We start from the raw sequence: 25,489 nt of genomic DNA on the forward strand, positions 1-25,489 counted from the left end.
TATCACATTATCGTGATTCATATACAAATATCGAACTACAAATGTCCTTTAATATCTAATTCTCTCTACCTCGAAATTAATATATTTTCATATATGTTTAACCGAGGGGATTTTTATTAAGCGATAATATATATATATATATATATATATATATATATATATATATATATATATATACATATGTATGTATATATATATATATATATATATATATATATATATATAAAATTTAACCTCTTGTTATAACTCTGATCATTTTAGTAATGAGATATTCTGAAGCATACAGGTAACATTTTTTAACCATAACACGACAAATATGCATATAGGATATATTATTATTATATTACATATAATTAATGTCAATTCTTTATGTATATAATTATTCAAACTCTAAAGTTTAAACTGAAAATGCTTGGATACAGCAAAACATTTTGGAAATTATATCTGTATCATAACATGAATTTTCAATAACTTAGTAGCAGTACGGTTTCCATCATACTTGCTTATGTTGCACTGCGCTCTCTCTCTCTCTTCCTCTCATCCTATCTCCTTCTCCTCCCCCAACACACACATATACATAATATACATAGATATATTTATAATAGTGTGTGTGTGTGTGTGTAAATATGCATACATACATATATATATACATACATATATATATATATATATATATATATATATATATATATATATTTATTTGTATATATGTATATATACTATAAACACACACACCCGCATAGATACCCTACATCCAACGTGTCTGCATGGAAACGCAAGTAGAATGAGAGGAGATAGAGAGAGTAAAAGACTATGGATAAATCACAATGGTAGAGTAATGGACAATAAGAGGGAACGCTGTGCTGGAGTGGCAAGAGGATGGTTGCATGGGATGGAGGGTATTCCGTGGGAGGGGGTGGAGGGAAGGGAGGAGCGATAGGGAGGAGTAAAGGAATGATACAGGGCTGGTGCCGGAGGGTAAGGGACCTTGCAGGCTTTGTGATCTCCTTCGTGCATTTTGATGTCCTGGAATTTTAAATTCAATTGCATAATACATTTCTTCGTATCCCGCTTAGAATGTTTCTGATATATATATATATAGTTTTTAACTGGTTTTCCAGGTTGCTTCTTATTAATTCCGTATTAATTTGACAGTTTCCTGTGTTATGTGAGGGGCTCCAAAATGAAAGAATTTGGACTCCAAAGAGAAAACAGAAGTTTGGTTTAGCTGGCTGCCAATAGGTGGCAGCACTCTTCAGTCTTTGGGCGGCGAGGTTGCCGATAAACCAGTGATTGATTTTCATATTTATCGTTATCTCTTTCTCTGATGCTTGCCTAAGAGTACCCAAAGACGCCCTCTGACCGATGCTGCCTGGAGAATACTTTCACATTCCTCTTACATTTTATCTATTTTTCGTATTTTTGCATTTACATAACAATTGATCAGTTGGATCATTAATTATGCAAAACTATGATATGCAAAGTATAGATATTTTCTTAATGTTTTTGCGTTTTGTGCTTCTGCATATTTTAAACCATAACGAGTATTTGCAAGTGAAAATTGTCTTCTTCCACTCGAACTCAAAAGAATGGAGGACGTTTTTCATCTGATTCCAATCTCTGGGAATAGGTGGCTTATGGATTTTCGAGGTGTATGTCTTCTGATTGGGTGTTGTCTCACCGCGGTACTCTGTAAGGGATAGTTACATTTAAGGTGAAGTTATATGAGAGAAAGAAATATTACAATATGTTTTATATGCATACATCCCTACATACATTAAATACTATTCTTGCTAAATAAAAGCATTCTTGTACCGTACAAAGGTTATCACGTTTGTAAAAAAGTAGATTTTGAGCAGGTGTACAGTTTCAAAGTTCTCTAAAATATTACTTTGGACTTTCTTCAAATCTTATCATGTTTATTGGATCTAGAATCATACAATTTTATGCAGGGGCCTGCATAAGAATACCGCTTAGTCACATGCAGGAATTTTTGGTGTTGTTTCTGAACTTATATAGTTAAGTATGACAAAGCGAGTTCGTTATCTTGTAACTATAGCCTCCGCTATTTCTAATAAGCAGACACTTGTAAGCAGTTCGCTGTTAGCTCTGGAGTGACCAGTAATACAGAAGTTGAACAGAATTTGAATGTACTTTGAGAGTCATCCAGTGCTAGGGAATATGGCTTAATGTTAAAATGCGTTTTGCTGCCAGTGAAGCTCCTCCCGTATGTCGGGTTCAGATGTTGGTAAGAAAAAGCGAGAGATTTGACTACAGGCTGAGAGAGCAAGAGAAACTGCACGCTTAGAAGAAAGCCACTAAGTCAAGTTTGGTCCTCTTAGCAGAAATGAAACGGAGTTTACCTCCTGTTTTCATTTAATGGGTTACTTTCCGGTTGTCATCAGTCTTTAGGAAGGAAAAGAGTGCTTGATCAGATTGACGTTATTTAGCTTTTAGAAAACTTTGTACGTATCATGGCCTCGTCTAGTATCTAATTCATTGAAAAGTCTTTTCAAGCAGCTCCTTGAGCACGTTTGGTACTCGTGGTAACAAGCGCTGATTTTACTACGTTAATTATCCTTGTCTCGTCAGAAAGTTAAGTTTCGTAAAACGATAATTGAATGTCGATTCACAAACCGTAATTATTGTTGATAAGTAACCATTGTCATTTCAGTGATGTAATCCTGTAAGTTAACTGGTCTCAATATATAACGGACTTGTAACTCGAGAGATTCATCGATTATACTCTATTGCGTGTGTACTTGTTTATATTATAAAGTATATTTTTCACCCTCCATGCGTCTTAGCATATTTTGTCATTCATTGTAGAGAATTGGCAACTATAAGATTGCTGTCCTTTGACACTGCTTTCTCTCAGCATTTTCTGTAATGTTATGCGGGGTTGTAATAAAGATAATTATTATTATTATTATTATTATTATTATTTATTATTATTATTATTATTATTATTATTACGTGAAACTATAATGCAAAAGAAATTAAATAAGACTGAAGCATGTGACGCTCGCTGGCACACACACACACACACACACACACTATCGTTTGTTGCTGCTGATGTCAATCAATTATTTATTTGTATATATAAAGAACTCGTCCTCACATAAGCTTTCTTTTTTTTCGCAGACTCCTAAATCGTGGACGGATGTTCGTTTGGTCCCAGAATCAGGCAAAACAATTACTCGTTGCTAAAGAGGACGAGGAATCTGACGTAGGAGCGAGATGGAAGAATGAGAAAACAAACGACGAGCTGGATGGAATGAAGGGCGCGGGGACTTACTACCGGGAAAATGAAGTGCCCTTTGAAGAGGGCAAACCACTTGACCCTGACGAAAGAGAGAGGATAAGCTCCCAGGCCCCGTCGTATTGGGTGGGGGAGAGACTCCTCGATTTAGGAGCTGGAGATGGTCACGTGACTCAGGTACTAGCCAGCGGTGCCATGTACGTGGATGTGACGGAAGCTTCGCCCGTAATGAGAAGACGTCTCCGAGACCTTGGCTACAGGTAGGTTTCGAGTCGATCTTTTTCAATTCTTTGTTGATTTCCACTAAGGGCATCTCAAGAGCGTAATCCATATTTTCTGCAAACACCTGTTAACTGGGATTTTCCCTCTCTGATTTTCTTTAGAAATGTATTTCCTCTACCTATAGCCCGATTTCTTCGATAACTTTATCGCGTTGTTTTTACCTCTTGGGTTCTCTGTTTATAACTCATTTCATTCACAAAACGGAACCTGTCTGTAAATCTTCTCCGTGGAATCGTTGTACTGATTTCTTATCGACTTCTGTGACATTACCGTCTACGTGGTAATCCTGGTAGGATTCAATTTTAAAAGTACTTTTATCAGGAAGTCACGAAGTTTTTATTTATAGTTTATCTTGTAAAAGAACCATTTTAGGGTAGTAATAATAAAATTCAGTCGTTTTTATACATTTGTTACTGTTATCTAGAATTCTGAATTGAGCAGTTTAGCGGTATGTATTACGTTGACTTGTTTTGGCCGCCCATTATATGCGTAAAGTCCAGGAGAGTAATTGTTTGGGCACTGTGAAAGCTGATCAAAAGATGGATTAGTTGATTGTAATGATATAGAGACAATTCAGCGAATAATTATATGATGTTGATAACATTGACAAAAAAATAATATCCTTGATTCAAGCGAAGGCTCCTTTGGTTCCTATTACGTTATTTAAGGCCACTGTAATGCAATGACCCACCCTAGCCTTACTGGTAGTATTGTGGATTCCGGATACTAGTAGTCATCACTTCGAATATCCTCGGGGCCTATAACAAATAGAGAAAACAAAATCTGTCAGTGCTCAGAAAATTCTCGTAAGCAGGGAGGGAAAGGTCCCTAATATGCTGGTCGTAAACTCCGATGAAAGCAGTGTTGAAACTGAAGTGAACGTCCTGTATGAAAAGAAAAAAATATCCTCTGCTTACTGATTGCAGCAGAACTCGAGTTACAATGAAACCTTTGATGTCACCGATTGATTGAATGAGAGGACATTTGTGTAATTCATCAGTAGCATGGAGTGACTTAAATTTCGAATAATTAAATTGATGGTTTAGTAAATTCCTTGTAATTTGTATGATTTTCTGCAGACTAAACAACTTGCTCTTATCTTCAGCATATTCCACACTCTGGTGTAGTTATTGTGATGAAATAATACAGTTGGGGTTTGTTTAAATCAGACTTCCATTTTTCATTGGTTTATTGATCCTTTAGTTTGTAATACCTTTGTACATTTGCGTTCGTATGCATATATGTATGCATGTCTGTAAGTTATGATTAACGATAACGACTCTTGAGAAACCTATTGCTATAAATATATCATGGTTAAAAATACTGCGAAAGACGACTTCACAGATAACCATAGAATGATTCTCGCTCCCTCTTTCTTTCTCGAACAACTTGAGGAGGGACGACTGAGGGTGTTTCTTAAATTCTGTATTCCTCTGTTAACTTTAGCTCTGAATTGGGTAGTTAGTTGCAAGTCGATCGATGTGAGTAGCAGCTAGAAAGAGAAGGCGACGAAAAATATACTCGTGTTCTTTGTTTCCTCAAAAAATATACCATCAAAACGGAATGGAATGGAAAAGGTAAGCGTCACCCCATGTGAGTTAAATCATTCATAAGAATCTCTCTCTCTCTCTCCTCTCTCTCTCTCTCTCTCTCTCTCTCTCTCTCTCTCTCTCATGCGTTTGTGGAAAACAAGTGATTGTAATTTTCTAAGTTCTCTCGAGTTTTCGTATCTCAGTGTTATTAACAAGTACATTATCTTATTGTATGGCTTCAGAAGTAAGGATTCCCTGGCACGGTCTGTTTGCATGATTGCAGTTGATTTCATTGCCCATAATTTAAGTTGTTGATGCTTTGACCAGGTCAAGGATATTATGATTTGAATGGCTGTGCATATTTATTTGGAATCGGCAGAAATGCCACAAGCGTGGAGAGAAAACTTACCGCGAATAGAGACCATAGCAGTAAAATGGTCGAGTAATTATGATGAAGATGAATGCATATGATTAACAGTAATGTAGGCACAGGAACATAATTTATTTTGCTGTACGATCTTTTATTACATTAGAAAGCCACGGTATCCTGGAACCAGTTTCCATTGTTGCACAGATAAGGGAGAGAGCGACTTATTCCTGATGTTCCAAGTTCTCGAAAGGTGAAACCAAGACGACGCACAAACGCAGCACATTCGACACCGATGATATATCAGAATGGAAGGGGATAGGTGCGGGTTAGAGAGGATTCGAGATAGATGGCTGGGATAGGAAGGTAGGGATCGGTTGGGTATGTGGCAGGTTTTTAAAGGGATGAATTGGGGTGGGGGAGTTTTATGGAGTGAGTTGGGGATGAGAGTGAGGGGGGAAGGGAGTTGCGATACACTTTAAGGGCACATTAGAAGCTTTTGATGGAGTTAAAGTGTTGCGGTTGGGTTTCACGATAGGATTTACGAGTTTCCGGTGGAGTTAAAGGCCGCTTAAGCCGCCTCAGGTGAGTTGAAGATGCGGTTACGAGGTCCTAAAGGATTTAGAGATGCGCTTAAGAGAAAGCCGCTTAGTTTTTGTTTTGGAAGAACTCAATGATTCTGCTGTCTTCTTCTTGCTCCTCTTTTCATCCTTTTGGAGGCTGGTTTTTCTTTCCTTCTGATTTCTTGTATCTTTCGTATTGATATATTGCATTCTTGTGTTTCTGCTTGAAGAAGTATCTTGCATATTGAAGGAGACGAAACAAATGCCTTAATATCTGTGAATGGCTTTTTAAATAGGAGAGAAAGTCTTAAATGGTCAAACTCTGAACGTGTCTTGTCCTTCGCACTCCAGACCCTGGCACGGGTGGAGAACGTAACCATAACTGGACCTGAATCATAAGTCAAAGGTTCATAGCTTTTTCTATTCTATGGATATTTATAGGCCTTTTTGTTTCTTTTACGATACCTACTTATTTAAAGATAAATAACTCAGTCTTCCTTGATTACTAGTGATTGCAAGATACTCGTCCTGATCTTCTTTCCTATAATGCTGTGCGTTATCTGTAAACGTAATGCTCAGTTTGATCAGCCCTTCATCATTTTGACCTTTGGCCGCGCCCTTTCCTTGTTTCTCGAGTCTACTTATTTTTGAGTGTTTAGGACAGTTTTTTTTCAGTATTGCCGATAGATCACTCTCACTTTGTTGACGTTTTCATTGAGTAACCGAACCAGAGCAGGTCTGTTTTTCCGTCTAAGTTTTCTCATCGAAACACGAAAACAAATGTAATAGTTAGCTCTTCAGGTATAACAGATTGATCTCCTAAAGTTAACTGCAATTTCGGATATATACATTATCATAAATAAATATAAAGGATTCACTTGATAACAAAATAGGAAATTTGACTTCTACTGTGTACATACACTCCGGGAAAATTTGTCACAGATGAAGAACCTGATGAAGGTTGGCCTTCTGCTGTCGTTAGCGTTACTTATTGTTCAGACATGACCATATGAGTCATACCGTTGAAATGATTGTCCATGAGAATTGATAAAGTGTGCTCTTTCATCTCTGCTATTATTTTCCTCCTTATGAGATGAAATGCATAATGTATTTGGAAAAATTTTGAATAACTGAACGTGGGACTGTTTTCCAGTGTCGAAGGACGGTAATGGGAATATTAGTCGTAAAGTAAATTGATTGACTTCTATAAGAATATTTGCCAAATTAATGGTATTCTGCGCGTAAGATTAAAACTAATTAGAATAATATTTTTCTGTGGTCTAGGAATTTCTATTTAGACTTTTGTTGATTACTGGAGAATAACGCTTTTGTGTGATATTTGTCTTTGGTTTATCATGTTTTTTTTTCTGAAGTATTTTTTTATCGCTTAGCATGCGTAAGCGTAGATCATAACAGAGTAAAATTCGTGTATTTTTTGGTGGCCATTGCAAATTTTGTCTGTTAGTGTTAAGAGAAATCATATCACACTTTTAATATGTTTGCTTGGTTTCGTGCGAAATAATCAAAGTTTAATGTGTTTTCTAATTGAGAAAGGAGTTTTTTTTATTATGAAGGGTGATGTAAATTAAATGTACTTAGATAGAATTTTTCCGGTTTATTAGTTGAACTGAGTATGAATGTATAAGGCAGTGTTACCAGTCTGTAGTAAAATTTGATTATAAGACTTCATAGATAAAATGGAAGTGACCATGAAGTCCTTTACAAAAACTTTACCCTAAGGGTAAAGCTTTTGTATAGCTTAACACTGAATATTCTTTGTGATTTTCTTAATCATGATTTAAGCTAGTTTTGACGAGGTCTCGTAGCTACTGTAGGATATTCGTCCTTTCAAGTACTGGCGTGCAAAGAAGTCCGTTCCCTTAGCCATCCAGAGAGTGAACACGAATCCGCTGACTATGAAACACCGAAGCAGTTGAACAATTAACTAATGGAAGGTCATCTGGGAACAGGATGGAGGAGTGGGAAGCAGGTACTTTTCTTGAGCAAAGAGTAAAGTCTCAATTTTCTAATATCATTAAGAAAGTGATCGTAAATTGTTGTAGACAATACTGAGTTTGAGTGTAAAAGATGCAGTTAAGGAAATATGAAAAAAAAAACTGAGAATAAAAATGCTTAAGAAGTCGTATTCATGACTTAGTATTTCTTATAGATTATGGCATCTTATCAACAGACATGACTGTCCACAAGATCGATAAAAAAACATTTCAGCAACAATGTTTACGGTGGTGTATAATATGCAAGACATCTCTTATTAAAAAAAGAAAAACTAATATTTATAGCAGCAAATTGGCACAATTTTCAGTTCTTATGTTATTGAGGTAGCAACCGCAAACTGCTGCTAGTATATCTATATGTAAACACTCATAGATCTGTTATATATAGTTATATTGCGTGATTGGGATAACATCCATAGTGAAGGTGGGCGATACGGGTGATGACAACCTAATGCCAGTTTTTAGACACTTACAGATTATGGCTATAACTAATTTTTACACACAATGAAAGATTCAGATACTTTCGCCAATGTAACAAATTCATATTCAGGAGAGAGAGAGAGAGAGAGAGAGAGAGAGAGAGAGAGTGTGTGTGTGTGTGTGTGTGTGTGTTTCTGGCAAAGTGGTAGTCTAGTAGACGTAACCAGCGAATGATTTTTTCAGTATGTATTGTTTGGCTGTTGTGTTGGCGGTGTGAGGTTACAGGAACAAAATACGCTGTAAATCGAATAATCTTTCACCTGTTCAGTTGTGATTACTGTTAATGTAGAATGCCATGGTCAGGGAAACTATTAATCCACAAACAATATTACGGAGTGAGCACTTTTTAAATTAACAGTCTATACCAAAAGTATAAGGATGACGCATACCCATACCTTTGATAGGAGGTGACTTGGACACGAACAAATGCCAGTGTCTTACTCTTTTCCGCGCCCTGCCATCGACTGCTACCGACTTAAGCCACTTGATAGCCTGAAAAAGCTGTAAAGCAACAGTCCTGTCATCGACAGCAGGAAACGTAACGTCATATTTACAGACTTCTTTACCATTATACAGTCCTTTCAACTGTGAACATTGCATACTAGTGGCAGGTGAATGGATGTTGATCAGTGTTAATATTGCTTAACCATTGACTAGCCAGCAATTATAAACATTAAAACTTTTAGAGCCTTAAACAACTACATGGCCTTTTTTCCTTTGTGTAAGAGGGTTGCGCATACTTATTTCCCGACCTTAATAATGCTTTATTGAGGTATATGGATTCTGCTGAACAATGATATCCATGCTATTTGTTCTTCAAGAAACCTTTGGTGAATGAAATTTTGAATGGTTAGTTATTTGTGTGAACACGACCGCTAGATATTAGATGTGTATATCCTGAAAATTTTGCTAATTTGCTGTTATAATTAATAAATGATATATATATATATATATATATATATATATATATATATATATATATATATATATATATATATATATATATATATGACTTGCAGATTATAGAACACCACCGTAAACACTGTTGCTGAAATGTTTTGTATCGATCTTGTGGACAGTCATATCTGTTGATACGCTACGATAATCTATATAAAATACTAATTCATGAATACTGACTTCCTAAGCACTTGTATTCTCATATTTATTTCGGATATTTTCTTAGGCTGCGTCCCCGTTGTTCCTCCGCTTCTGAAGTTACATCGAACAAAGTTCGATCGTGTTGGCTCAGCCTAACTGCACCTTCTACACTGAAACCCAGTATCGTCAGCCAAAAACTTTACGATAATTTTCTTAACGATATTAGATTATGGAGACTGCTCTATGCCCAAGAAAAATACCTACTACCCACTCCTCCTTACCGTTCTCATATGCCCCACACGGTCGAACAATGTCCGACGGACAAACAATGTTACCATATCATTGGCGAAGCAGGGTGACGTCATAAGCGTTGAAACGATGGACGTTGATCTGGCAACAAATAGTGGTACCAGATGAGGTTGTAAACCACTGTTTTTACTCTGCTCACAAGGCAAAGACCGGCATACAATTGTTAATTGGTAACAATGGTTGTCCGTCGGACATTGTTCGACCGTGTGGACACACCATTACTGTGCGTCATCTGTTGGGTCCTCCATTAGTTACTTGTTCAACTGTTTCGATGTTTCATAGTCAGCTGATTCGTGTTAACTCTGGATGGCTGAGGGAACGAACTTTGGTACACGATGGTACAGAGAAGCTAATTGCTTCCAAATTGCTGGCGAATTTAGAAATAATTCACATGTGCGCTCTAAACGTCTTCTTTCGCTTTTAAAAGTAATATAAAATCGAGCTTTCTACGATAGAGGCATTTTTGCTTAGATGTTACTTGTTAGAGGCTTATCCAGGTCCCGCACGACTTCAATAGCTCTCGCAGGACCATTATCAGAATAACTGTTTATTCGTGTAAAGTATTTAATCACACTGCAAATTCCACATTCACCGTATCATCTTCCATAACATAACATCGGTAAAACAAAAAAGGTTTTAAGTTTCTTTTTGAAAGACCTCAAATCCTCAATCTGCCTCAGTTCAAGAGGAACCTTGCTGTATAATCTAGGAGCTGCATATTGAAAGGCTCTGGAGCCGCAGACTAGTGAGGGAAAAACGCGGCTCTACCAACTTTAAACCATCTGTAACTAGTCTTGTACCAGGTCGATTTATTAGTTGTATAAACTGTAATAGGTCCCTCAAATATAACTTATATTCTACTCCAAGATTATGTAGCATATTAGGCAAACTAATTGTATAGATACAGAACAGGACAGGGCCAAGCATATTTCCCTGAGGAATTCCTCTAGTCAAAGGTTCATACGATGACACAGCATTTCCTATCTGTTCGCAATATGACCTATCTTCAAAAGCTCAAGTGCATCATCCACAACTCCAATGGATTGGAAATCATCTAAGAGTAAATCATTTGCAACTGTGTCGAAGGCAGCGCTAAGATGCAAGAGCACCAAACTACCGCACTTATCTCCATCCATCATTCCAATAGGTCATTTACCACTGGGCATATAGTTGTCTCAGTGGAATATATATATATATATATATATATATATATATATATATATATAAATATATATGTATACACACACACACACACACACACACATATATATATATATATATATATATATATATATATATATATATATATTATGTGTGTGTGTGTGTGATTAAGAGAGATCCTAGGGGAGCCTAGGAAGCATTCGCCTGCTTGTCGCCCCCCTTAACTCCAAAAATGAAGGAATATTTACATATTATATTTCGAGGTACATGACACTAATACATCTGTAGCTTCATAAAAGCCACTCACATTCAGTTTTTATGAATTTCTATCCACGCACTGACTTCGATGCTTTTTGGCCCCCATATTCTCGGATTTCCACTTTTGTTACTTAAAACTCTTGTGTAGGCCCAGTCGCCAGAAGAGCTGGATGAATATTGACTATAGAGACAAGAAAGTGTATACATCAGCCACCTTTAATTTTTCTTTTCCCGACTTGTCGTATCTTTCACCTCACAGAGAAAAAAAAGAGAGATTGATGGGTGCATGAGCACTTGCACCTCGGTGTGCTGAAGACGCTCGCCTTTCCAATGGGAGATCACGGGTTAAATTCCCGAGCGATTCTGAATACTGAAGGCACTTTCTGTTATATCAATTTACCCCTATTGACAAAAGCTAGAAATAATTACCTTGGAAATTTTTCGACCGTGGTGAATAGTAATACGTGGAAGACATGATACTAGCAATGTCATCCCAAGGTTATAATGAAAACACAAGCATAGATAATATTTGTGTATATTATATATAATTGTATGTGTATGTATCTATATAATATATTATATATATATATATATATATAAATGTTTTTATATAGTATATATACATATTATGCTATATGTATGTGTATAATATACTATAATATATATGTATATCCATATATATACTATTATATATATATGATATATTTATGTTAGATTATATATATTAAGTATATAGTATACTTAATATAAAATATATTATAATTATAATTAGTATTTTTGTTTATTATATATATATATATATATATATAAATATATATATATATATATATATTATATAGTTAATATATACGTATGATATAATATAACTATATTGTATATATATCAATATATATGTTAATATATATATAAATATATATAATATATATATATATATATATAGATATATATATATATAATATATATATATTTACCTTGGAAAAATTCGAACCAAAGAGCATGGGTGCATAAATGGCCAACGCCTGTGTAAAATAAGTATGAAGAGATTAGTACACTGGGGAAAGTTTTTAACGTAGGAATGATCATGAAGGTGGGCCAGAATGCCGGGTGGCATTCTTCCTATTCCCTTTGTAAAAGTTTCTAATATTTTGCTGAATTCTCTTAATGCGTCTCACCCCGTACGTTGTAAATATCTTCCGTTGTGTATGAGTCTAATAAAGATATCTACAAGCTATACTTGATCATTCCCTTTTACATTTTTGCTTGATGGCATTTTGCATATAAACGTACTTGTGATTTTACCTCTCTCTCTCTCTCTCTCTCTCTCTCTCTCTCTCTCTCTCTCTCTCTCTCTCTCTCGTCTCTCGTCTCTCTCTCTCTCTCTCTCTCTCTCTCTCTCTCTGTGGATACAGCCAGCTTTCTGGTACACAACATGCTCTCAAAGTGATTGCCAGAACGAAGCATGATGTGAAAGTGAACTTAGTATTTTTTTATGAAAATTTCTTTGAGTTTCCTTTTTCCACTGCTTCTTTTGCTGGATGGACGGCAATCTTCATTTATATCATGTTTAGCCGTTATTCACTTCTTTTCCTCTGACAAGTGTAGTATCGATTTTCCATTGTCTCTTCTTCTGTTGTTAAGTCCTTTCATCTATTGTATGAGGCTGCGAATTAAGCGTGAAAATCAATAAGTCGCTTTGTAACCAGCATTTGTTTCGTATCTTTATTGCTGGAGAAGTTTCCAGGAAAGTTCTTCGTGACTTATTCCTCGAAGTGCAACACATTTGTAAGTAGGAGATGAGAAAGTGGTGTCGTATGCCTGGGACATCATCATTATCGTGATGACGGATACAGAGAGAGAGAAAGAGGGTGGGGGTGGGGGAAGGGAGCGTCCGAAGAGGCGTTCTCTACAGTAGATATCGCCTGACCAATCAGAGGCATCGACACGTCTTGAGCTCGCGCTTGCCCGCCTCTCGTCCGCTCATTAGTGGGATATCTGACGCCTGGAAATCTAATTGGCCAACTAATGAAGGCATTTCCTCTCACACTCTCGCTCTCTGCTGATGCGTGATTCGACTCCCTTGCTCTCTTATCTCTCTCCGTCGCTCCTCTCTCGCTCGTTTCACCAGATCTTTCTTCTCTCTTTTCTGCTTTCCTTTGGATGAAGACGGCGACGACTGTTCATCACGAATCAGAGGTGAGAAGAGAACCAGCTTCTTTTTCTCGCATTTTCGATGTAACGAGAAATTCTGAGGTTGAGGAGGTGTGTGGCAACTTCTTGATTGCTGGTGCTGTTGCGACAATGACCAATGGCGAAGGAGTGAGATGGGTGGAGACAATAACGTTGGCGTAAAGACAAGAAACCAAATAGAGGGGAAAATGAATGCCTCTTGTGGCACGTAGGAATACGTAAGGGGGAGTTAACGTAGGCTTTGGAATCAAATGGCATGGAATCCCTAGAAAGTCAAGATAATTATGTGGTTATTAAACGCATGTAATTCATAGCCTCGGTACGATAACTCGGATTTCATCTTTGTATTTGCTAGCAAATAGAAAGGTGATGACTAAAGGGGTTGTGTAACTGCGCATGGTGGAACCAAACACCAAGAATGGCTCAGTTATACGTTCCCTTTGAGAAATATGTACATCAGTTTTGGACTTTTTATTTCATTTTTTTTTAATGCAAATCACATTTTCATGCGAGTCTACATACATTAATAAGTAGACAATAGTGATTTTGAATGCTTGAGCCAAGCATTCACAGGCACTAAGTATACCTATTTAACAAAATAACTGGGGTTAATTATGTATTGCTTCCTTCGTTTGTTCAGTGACATTCCCATCTACTGGAATGTGTCACCTGGCTAGATTGACTGCTCCATTTTGTTAACAATCCCTTTTTCATTTTTTCATTACCAAAATGAAATGTTGGTTGTAGCGTTTCATTTGGTGACCACTACATTCGTTACTTCTGTAATTCCCATTCGTCTTTCGTATTCAGAAATATTCACCTGATGTTATGTCTGTCAAAAACACATTTTTAATAGGTTTTAAATGGGTAGAAAATAGCTCCATTTTATCAAGATTTTCCGAGAAAACTTACTACTGGTGAAAAGTAGAAATGACAATGAATTTCCATTATTAGAACGGTGGGAAAACAGCCAATCATCTTCATCACAAGGTCCGAAGTGTGTTGATTTGACAACTCGAGTTCAGTCACCTGGAAAACCCTTGACGAATCTAAGCAGGATGCAGCACCTTACCTAAATGAGCTACAGCTTCCCTCCTATTCACGCAAAGCGTTTCAGTTCTGTAACTGAATCCACTATGATTTTCTTCCTCCTTTTTTTGTGCTAATCGTTGAAATATCATCGTTGTCAAAAACTCTACTGCAGCCTTCGAGGGTCTTGGGATGAAATGTCTCATCTCCCCCCAACCCGAAAGAATGAAAAGATAAATGGAAGCTTTGTATACTTCTTTAAAAAACTCTCTCTCTCTCTCTCTCTCTCTCTCTCTCGAACACATAACAGATTTTTCTGTACATAAATTCGTCGCTCGTTTCATGAAAGAAAGCACAAAAGACGTATTCGCTATTGCACTTATTAAAGTAAGTCGTAAAAGCCACTATGCTATTATTAGAGTCTACACATATAACGGGGATTAATCTTTTAGATAGAATTCTAGCTATAGGTACCTATGGTGTAGTAATACAAACACAACCGCAAGTCTCCCGAATATGAACATTGAACCCCTGTCTGTCGGTTCTTAGGACTCAGAGTTAGATTGTATCAGTCTCTAAAATACTGTCCTGGATAGATAGCCTATGCCTTTGAGAGTTATTCCTTGAGGTCTCTGTGTAATTAATTTTATTCATTTCACTTTCCCCTTGAAAAAAAGGCTTGTAGGAAAACCAAAAGGAAATCCATCTGCTTTAAGAATGAAAGTGCCGGTGACCTCCTTTCACAGCCGTTGTTGTAAGTCGCTCGTTTTCCTTGTTAACAGTGGATAAGCTTGGAATATTTAGCTTTTTAACACCTCTAGAAAGATGCGTAAATGGATGGTACTGGATTCTCTTTGGCAGAACTACAGAAGCATGGCTTGATTCTTTAAAGACACTGTAGGAGATTGTGAATGTGAAAGTTGTTTTGAACATGCCTTTCACCTCGCAGGTTTTATGGTATAAGACTAGCGTTCCACTTTGTCTGTGCACATCTTGCGACCCCTTGATGAGAAGCAAGCGAAGGGCCGCGCGAAACGCGATTGCAGCTAAAATGGTCACTAAACGTATTTTCAATGGTGTCAAGATTAATAACTATAAAGAAAAGGTGATATGTGATGAAAATGACGGGGAATAACGATGCCATGTGTATAAAAAAAAACTGCTAAAGGCCAAGGGACTTGAATAACATCATGAAAACTTTTCATAAGCGAAGAGACCGAAAAGAAGATAATTTTGCACAATGTTAAGAGGATTGAGAGGAATATTGATTCAAAAACTACCTCGCGGTGAATTCATTGAAGTACCAGTATTGGCAGCCATGTAGGATGCATAGAAAAGAAAAAGTCAACTTAAAGGCAAGAAATTGGAGAGATAAACATAGATATATCTCATGAGGAAAGATCGAGAGCTGATAAGCTATTGATTAAATGAGGAAGTGGATAGTGTAGTCAACAAATGTGAAGCCATGCATAGATAACATGAGCTTGGGAAAATAAATCTGGCGAGAAACAGAATAAGGAAAAGTCTCGTTATTTAAGCAAAGAAGAAAGCTTATGGGAATCCCGGTCAGATGAAGGACCTATTAACAGGAAGGGGGAAGATATGGCTGGCCAAAGATTCCTGGTAAAAGGATGAGATTCAAAAGATCCTATGAAAGCAGAAGAGAATGAAGGATAATACAGATGCGAATTTACAAAGAAAGTGAGTAAGTAGATCCTTGGGGGCTGAGTATTTGGGAGATGGTAGGAAGTAAATATAAGACAGCCGAACGACGACGGAAGAAAAGGCACGAATTTTGGAAAATGTGTAAAATGGTTAAGAATTTAGCTGATAGCATCTCAGAAGACCCACTTTGTGTTAAGAGAAGGCTAGCCCCAATATGATAAGAGAGTCGGGTAGAGGAAATGGTTGTGGTAAAGGAGGTGGCGAAAGTAGGAGATAAGAAGCGGCCAGTTGGAGGCCCATCGGGACTTTCAAGTAATTTGATGAAAGCATTTTGGAAAAAGGAAAAGTTTTCTTTAAAGATATCCTACGTGCAAATCATGGAAATACATTTTGATTATGAGCCATAACTAAATGTTTTTTTTAACTTTATGTATTTTTGTCGACATTGTAGTGGTTTTGCAACTTCTTACAATGTAACTTATGTGTAATACGTTGTATTGAAGTTTGCCAGTATCTTTAATGAGTTATTGTATTAATGATTAGATACTATTGTAATGCTCATTTAGTTCAATATCTGCATCTTTCGCCCCGACATGGAGCCTCAAAGGATAATGAGCTATCTCTCTCCAAAACTTTGGTATGGCACCTATCGTGTCGTTACATCTGTCAAGGAGGTTATGTTTTTAGTTCTGTCAGTCTGTTTGTCATTCAGTCAGTCTGTAGGAATGCGTCAAAACTAATTAACATTTATATATATATATATATATATATATATATATATATATATATATATATATATATATATAAATATAAAGATTCTCAAGTTCTAATGAGTAATGGAGTAAAACTGGCTGCTCATATCTAAACGTGGTACAATTCGCATAATATTTTGGTAACTAATCAATTTCTGTGTTGGAGACTTGCAATTTCAATTGGCTTTTCATCGTTTCATTTTTTGTTACATAATCTTTCACCTCTCTCCTGTAACTCCTCTGTGGATCCTTAAGCCCCAGTGATCTTTTTTAGGATAGGAAGCGACCTGGTCGGTTGTGCTAGAAGTCCATTGACATGATAATTTATGTTTTTTAAGTGGCTTGTTCCAGTTAACCTGTGCATTCAAAATAATAAATAAAAAAAGAAGTTCTTAAAGATTTTTCAAAAAAGAATTCTGAAATCTTTGCGTATAGCGCAGGATTCTTGAAGCAAATGTCTCATTGAAGTTTGTTTAAATGATTCCATCCCATAATGTAGCCTTTTCCCGTGATTCCCTTTTTGACACTTGATCGTTCCATTGCCACATGTGACAGTAAAGCGAAGGTTAACGAATGAAGTTTGTATTGCTTCCTTTTTACACGTGGCCTAAGACTCACTGGGGCCTCCCCCCTGCCATTTGTGATGTCAACACATCTTTCATCAAATAGGATGGGGCAGTTTTGTAGTAAGTCTTACTTCTTAAGCGTCACTACCCAAAGCATGACGTCCACTGAAGGAATGAGGACTTCTGAGATTTATGAATATCTTGGGAATGGAATTTCTAAGGGAAAAATACTTTTATTTCGTCCAGTTCTTGCTACACCATGGAGATACACCTGGTAATTTCACAACTCTGTGATCTGAATGATGTTTGGTAAGAAATGTGATCTGAAAGATGTTTGGTTTGGTAGGATGTTATCCATCTGTTGTGCAATATTTGGGGTAAAACAAAAAAGATGTTTAGTACTTGCATTGAAAGTTTTTTCAGTATTGGTGAGATTTGGGATATGCTTGTTAGCGGTCATATTTCAAGAAAGCCAGAAACCGCTGGCAAGGATGAAGAGTAACTGTAGATATGTGGAAAGGGAGTGCGTAGTTTCCTCAGGATAACACTAACTGAAATGTGAAAGTAGTGGTGATTTTAAGCCCTTTATGGCCCAGGCTTGAATACGAGGGATAACTGGAAAACTGATGATGGCTGTATGTATTCGTAGTTATGTGAGGGGGAAAAAATCGTGTTAGTATTTGGCGTTGTCAGTCTAATATTGTGTATAAGATAGCGTTGCGTCGGGAATGGTACACGAGAGAGGGAGATCGTAATTGGTGTATTTAGCAAGCCACCATTGATTAAAAATTGAGTTGCATGTGAAGGAATGTTTTCTGATGGGGCTGTTAGAAAATCATAGAAATGCCAGAAGACCCCGAAATTAAGATTTAACAATAAATTATTCGTTTAAGCTTCAGCGTGAAGACTTTAAGTTAGGTTGTTAAATGTACATTAAGACAGAAGGGGAAAGCTGTTGAAAGGACTCACTCACGAAAATATAACACGTTAAATTTATGTACACTAATAGAAGATTGTGTGTATATAATATGTTTAAGGATCAAGGCGAAAAAGGAAATGAGGAAATAATTTTGAGAAAGAAGGGCCCAAAATAAGTTTATAAAAAGGCTGTAAAATTGGGATGTTGCTTCATTAAAGTTGTTTATTTAGCTTTTAGTGATTCAGGCTTAATAGAATCCCTTTGATGAATGTAAAAAAAGGCTGTTTATTAATAATAGTATATATAGTATATGCATTTGTAATGTACAGTACTACATAATGGGATTGTGTGTGTATTTCTGTGCCATCATTCAGGCACAAAAATATGCATATCTATATGCATACCTATATATACAGTATGTGTATGACGAGAGAGAGAGAGAGAGAGAGAGAGAGAGAGAGAGAGAGAGAGAGAGAGAGAGAGAGAGAGAGAGAGAGAGACTTTAAATACTTTACATTGAATTTAGAGGAAGTCGTGTTTATGTCTAGCAAAAATGAGCACAATTTCACAAGGTGGGGAGCGCAACATTAAAACCCTGCCAAAGCAGGAGTATCCCCAAGTATATGAATGGGTGGGCTCATCACAAAAGGGAAATTAGGTTTACGTCGCCCTTTTCCCCAACTTGTAATGCCAAAGACTCAAATTGTGTTTCCAATAAAATAAATTGTGTTCCAGAAATCAGAGATGAAACTAAGTTATGATGTTTCCCAATGTAGTTATGATTGTTATTAGTTTGGTGTATAAAAAAAATCTTGTCCTCTTAAGGAGGAAACTGGGGGGAATTTGGACGAATGTTACTTCCCTTCTTTTATGTTATTTTTGGTTGCTGATGAAACACTCCCCAACTTCAAACTTCCACTACTTCAAGCCTTTTTTTTCACGAAAGCGCTCATTAAAAGTGAAAGCATGTGCTTTTACTAGACCTAGATAGTTTACTGATTAACTAAAGGTGTAATATGTGTTCCTCTAAAAGCACCTTGGTCTTCACTGTCTTACATTGGGCCAATAGTATTTTTAACATCTCCTAGTCAGTTAATGTATCAGTTTAGGACGTGTGTTGAAAGAGACATACAAAGTGGTATTACAGAGCATAATCATATAGTCTGACTGTCGGTCGAATTTAGCGGTCCTGATAGTGCATGTTGCGTAAGTGCAATATTCGAGAAAAATTGAAAAAAAATTCCGGAGTGATTTCGTGGAAATGCTGCAATAAGCAACTGCGCAGGAGGAGCGAGGCAAGAAAAGCAGCCGGAAGAACCTCTTCCACGTAAATTTAATTTTCGAGTGGCCACCGCGGAATACATTTAGAATATGAATAATAAAAAGGGGGCCACAAAAATCCACCGTTTGAATTTAATCTACAAATGTATTTCCCTTCGTAGGTAGTGGGCGTCGGCTTCAATTTCTTAATTCTAGTTCCATACAAAACTAATTCTCTAAGAGAGCCCTTTTACATGATCGAGTAAGAGGCTTAAGGAATACATGGTCAGTCCGTTGCGATTTACGAGTAAATACTATTACAGAAATTGAACTCTGTCTTTAGTTGTTCATCCGGCTAATAGCGAGAATCCTTGTTCATTGATATTCTATTTATCTCATTTGTTGGTTGTTCTCTGATATGAATTGCCAGAGAACGACCCAAACGTTAACTTCTTTTCCTCGCAGTGCTGTAGGCAACGCAAATGATCGATCGTTCAAGCTGGGAGAATTTAACAAGATGCAATGATTTCCACTGAGGCTTCGACATTAAGGCCTTCGATATGTCTGCTTATTTTCATAGTCCCTTGAAGAATTGCCTCGCAAGGTTTTTAGACGAAGACTTTGTTTACCGCTTGATGATATGTAATAAAACGATCATTTATAGCATGCTGTATTTCATGATGTTCTCCCTATTCTTTTTCTGGAACATGCTTGCTATGAGGGCTTGTGATTCTGTATGCGTAGTTTGTTTGATCTTGACAGCGAAAAACTGCATGAAACAGTGGATGAGATGAATAATTAGTAAGTGTCCATTTAATTTTACTTAAGAAAAAAATATATGCTATGTTTGTCACTTCGTCGGTGTTTCCACAAACCGTCGAATCGCACATTTTGGGCAAAATGAGTTATTACTACCACAAAAACAAGCATACTTGTTCTTTAATATCACAGACTTTTACATTGATATCTCAAGTTGTTTTCGACACGTACACATATGATTATACTCCTAGAATAAGGGGAAGCCTTGTGCCAGCACGGGCTGTGCAAACATCATGACTATTTCAAGTACTGTTGATGTAACAAATCAGTCAAGTAAATGGGAATGAAATACTTATCTGATATATACGAGGCAGGTACATCATTTTCAGCAGGTGTACTCATACCATTAAAAATGGCGTTATATGCGTGTCGAGACAGCAAGTCCCGACCGACATGACGATACATACTGTATCTGAAGTTCTAGTGGTGAGAGAAGCTGCTCCCTGGGTGACCGACGGCTAAAATATTACACACACACAAAAATTATGTTGATACACATCCTGTTATGATCTCACGAGTATTGTATTCGAGAAATTGTGAAGCGATTCAGGTGGAACCAACCAAAAACCCTATTAACTCGCAAAACAGAAAATGGGGCCGCACCTTGAAATACCTGGGCCTTCTCTGGGCCTGCATCCCCAGCCTGACAGGATACCTGCCTTCCTCCGAGGAAGCAGCCTCTGGGTCGGACAATTCCCTTCAAGGCTGCCCTCAAATGACCACGATTCTGATATACCACTCACTACCACCAATAAGTATCTTGAGAATGGCAATTCTCCCATGGACGTTTCTCATGCATAACAACCAAGTGGAATGTCGCCATTAAAAAGGGATAACTTTCCAGAAAAAGAAGGGCTTCTAAACTTTGTTTTCTTATACAAATATATTATATATATATATATATATATATATATATATATATATATATATATATATATATATATATATATATGACATAAATAAATGTGTATATATTTTACAATCTCAGCCTATATTGTACAATATTTATAATAAAAACAAAATTTAAAACCTTAGATCGGGTGTGTTGACGAATATTCACTATTTCAAATAACAGTGTGTCACCACAAAGTGACGTATCGATGTCGAATCGTTAACACTGTGAATCAGTCAGTTTTTACAAACTGATATATATATATATATATATATATATATATATATATATATATATATTATATATATATATATATTATATATATACACACACACACGACGCAAATACATGACTACAGATTTTGTTTCATGACTACACACGAAGCATTTCAACTACACACACATGCATTCTTAATAAGTTAGTTACATTTACATTTCATTCATTCCCACATGCTTTGCATTTAAATTTACAGTTTTCGCAGCTTAGTTGCCATTTATTATTAGAGGAAGTCATTTCTCTGTTCAAAATGTGTAGCCCGAAAAAAGTACGGCAGCGAACAAAGTAAGTTACCACATCATTCAGCAAAGAGGTCAAGTGGACAGCTTTTGATACCACCTGATTTTTGTCCGTTTTCGTCATGATAACCTTTGAACATATTTTCCATGGTTTTAAATGGTTCCGAAAATGTCTAATGGTTTTTTTAACTTAACATCTTTTCTGCTTATTGCACGTATCCATTTGTTTTCTTCTGTTGGCGAATATGTTCCAAGGAACCCATGTTTAGAAAATTTCTCCACAATAAAGCCCCCAATTATGTAGAGCTTCTCCCTAATCACTGGTCCTTAGGTCTATGGTGCATGTGATGTCATTTTCTTCCCCCACAAAATCTCAGTTATCCGTTAAGTAAAATAACATTGCTGGTAGGCTTAATTACTGTTGAAGAGATTCACTTTCATCAACAGGGAGATAAGAAAAAAATAAAAAATACAGTGTTGTCTTCATAACTGCCATCAGGAGGGAGCTATTTTTTCCTAGATGTGATCCACTCCGATGCTCAGCTGACACAGGTGACGTTTAGACCAGTGGTTGCCAACCAGGCAGGTTTGGGGGCCGGGGGGGTGGGGGAGGGGTCGGTGTCGAGAGAATTTTGAGTGACCACAGATTGGCAGGCTCAAACTGGCTCTAGGACCACATATCACGCAGTGTGCATGGGTCCGCACTACTGAGGGGGCACGCTGAGCTTTCTCTCTGCTAGCTTGTGTGTTTGTGTCAGTATTTTGTCAAATATTATTTGGAATGCACCTTTTGAAGCAGACAGTTTTGGAGGGTGGTTGGGCGGGATGACATGGCATTCTGACATATGGTGAAAGGGTGCATGGGACAAAAAAAGGTTGAGAACTACTGTTTAACCGTCCTGATTTACCCTGTTAGTTAATATATATGAAATATTAAATTTTGTCCTTACCTTGTCCAGAAATTTAGGCGAAGACTTGGAAGAGATGACCAATCCTCTCTACAGCTCGTAAAATCGTTTCTGACCCTCATGGATGATATACAATCAGTCATACTAACCAGTACTTGGTTTTGTATTTGCAAATTCAACCCATATGTAGTTCTTGTCGGTTTCTCGTTGCAAGGGACTCGAAAAGTAAACAAGTCAAACCAGGAATCAGGGATATGAAATTATTTATAGCTTGTCAGTGCATATCCTGAAGTAAACCTTTGGTCCCAAAGTACTCCATTGAATTGGCGGTCGTTTCGCTGCTAAATCATCCTCGTTGTTAATGCGGTCGTTTGGTGTTTTTTAAGACAAGGGGTGGCGGCGCGTCCGTGTCTAAAAGTTTTTTTTTTTTTTTGTCTCTGTAGGATTTCTGTAAAAATTTAATATTTCATATATATTAACTTACAGGGTAAATCAGGACGGTTTAGAACAGTAGTTCTCAACCTTTCTTTTTGACATTTTAAAGTGAGTTGTGGTTAATTTTATATGGGTTGTCCTGTCGTGGTTAAATTCTTCCTTTAATGATGAATTTTGAATAAGATCGTTTTCACACTACTACAAAACGATATCCTGGTACAAAACTTCCTTTCAAACAAGAGTATATAATAAGAAGAAATGTTAGATAGAACTCATAAGGTCAAATACGGTAGACAACAGCAAATGTTAAATGTAATAAGTTAAATACGGTAGACAGTAGGAAGTAATGTAAATAATGCGGATAAGGTTTAATACGTTAGATAATAGGAAGAAATGATGAATAAAACTCATAAATCTAATACGGTAGGTAGTAGAAAGAAATGTTAAGTGCAACTCATAAGGTCCAATTTGGTAGATAGTAGGAAGAAATTTCTGAATTCTTCATTCTTAGGGATGCAATGAAAACAATCATTATAATCCTTTATTTAACTTAGCATTTTCTCGAATGCAGTAAAACACAAGACCTACTGATTTAATAAAAAGAGAGCAGTACAAATGTACAAAAGCTTTCCTGACAATCACCAGCCTAGTTTGTAAACGAATGAGAAGTCAGTAGTGGTAGTCTGACGTTGGGATAAACAAGGTCGGGGTTCACTCTGACGTCATAGTCCGGGATGCGCAGGTGGCGTCGAATTTTGTGCCTCCCGTGGATTGACCCCTTTTTATATGGAAAAGTCAATTTACGAAGATTGTTATCAGGTTTTATACATGACTACAGAAGCAGTTATTTTTCATTTTAACATTCAGCATTGGGTTGATTACGCACGATATAGCAGTGAAGATGACAACTTACCACAGGAAGTGCTGTATAATCTTGGGTCACTTTTGTGAGTAAAATTTTGTCGCTCCTGGCATCATTTATTATTTTTTTATTTTACATGTGACTAGATGAATGACATTGTCCATTAAGACGTTAATTCCATACACGAATGCCTAGTTGGCCAACTGGGGAGAAGATATTGAAATCTACGGGTACTGCTTTGTTGAAACATTGGCTAAATTGTACTTCAAGTAGAAGCAATCGAAGTGCCCTATATTCTGCCAATTAATTGCACAAAGTTTGACACGTTTGAGCAGCAGCTATAACAATATCATCTCACGTAATGGTTTATATATGTTTTAGCTTTTAGAGCTTGCATTATTTCATTGGCATTTAATGAGCAATTGTTTTGGCGTGACAAATACATTGCTCTTCAAGAAGGGCACAGCAGTGTTAAGGATCCTAGAATCAGATTATTACCGAGTGGTAGGATATTGATTTATAGTTGTGTACCTTGTAACTCTGAAGTCTTCTAAATTCGAATCTGTTATAATGAGATTACGGTTACTCGTTTGAATGCTTTATACTGCAGATTATATCGTACGTGAATACATTTAATGGGAGTTTCCTGCACACTCATTCAGATGGACAGTGAGAGAGAGAGAGAGAGAGAGAGAGAGAGAGAGAGAGAGAGCTCACATACCTAACTGCATCCAAGAGAGAACCGGAGGTAAAATGATGCGAAATAAGAGAGCGAGATCAGAGCTGAGGAAGAGTGAGGAAAGGCAGTCAGTGAGGCGATATCAAAGACGATCCTCTATCCTCTTTGATGTTAAATTAGATGTCATAAAGACGCCGGCCCGGTGTCCAGCTGCGTCCACTGATGTCTACTGAACCCTCATTCTGGAATCCCCTCACTTCCCCTCTTCGCCCTCCCAACTCTTTTTACCTCAACGCACTATATCAGGCGTATCTTTTCCATCCACTAGTACTGAAGCAGGTCACTTTACGTAGTGAAGTGACCTTGTTGCAAATTAGATTCGTTCGTGGCTATCTAGTATAGAGATCATTTTCCTCAATAAGCTGTTATATCTACCAAGGTCTTAATGTTTTTCGTGATTATTTTTGTTGTAGGAAAAGCTCTCGAGGCAATTGTTCAATTTTCTGTGCCATCATCACAGACAAGGAAACCCGGCTAGCTTGTTCTGCTCTTAATACTCCGTTCATTTAGACTGTGTAGCTTCCTTCATTATGATTATCATCGTTAGTATCATCTTGGTCGTATTATTATTATTATTTCCAAACTGACCTGAAAGGGTACAGAGGAAATTCGAA

At 36.9% G+C, this 25,489-nt stretch overlaps 1 protein-coding gene across 1 annotated transcript in view; it reads left to right on the top strand.

The window, feature by feature from the left end:
* The first annotated feature begins 3,144 nt into the window (after positions 1 to 3,144).
* Positions 3,145 to 25,489, top strand: part of LOC135216347 (protein-L-histidine N-pros-methyltransferase-like) — a 70,754-nt gene continuing 48,409 nt past the window's right edge. Inside the window, exon 1 of the mRNA XM_064251576.1 lies at positions 3,145 to 3,522. Within this exon, the coding sequence (XP_064107646.1) occupies positions 3,164 to 3,522 (359 nt within the window). The 5' untranslated portion in view covers positions 3,145 to 3,163. The remainder of the gene's footprint in view (positions 3,523 to 25,489) is intronic.

Source organism: Macrobrachium nipponense, chromosome 6 (assembly GCF_015104395.2).
Source record: "Macrobrachium nipponense isolate FS-2020 chromosome 6, ASM1510439v2, whole genome shotgun sequence".
Lineage (NCBI taxonomy): Eukaryota > Metazoa > Arthropoda > Malacostraca > Decapoda > Palaemonidae > Macrobrachium > Macrobrachium nipponense.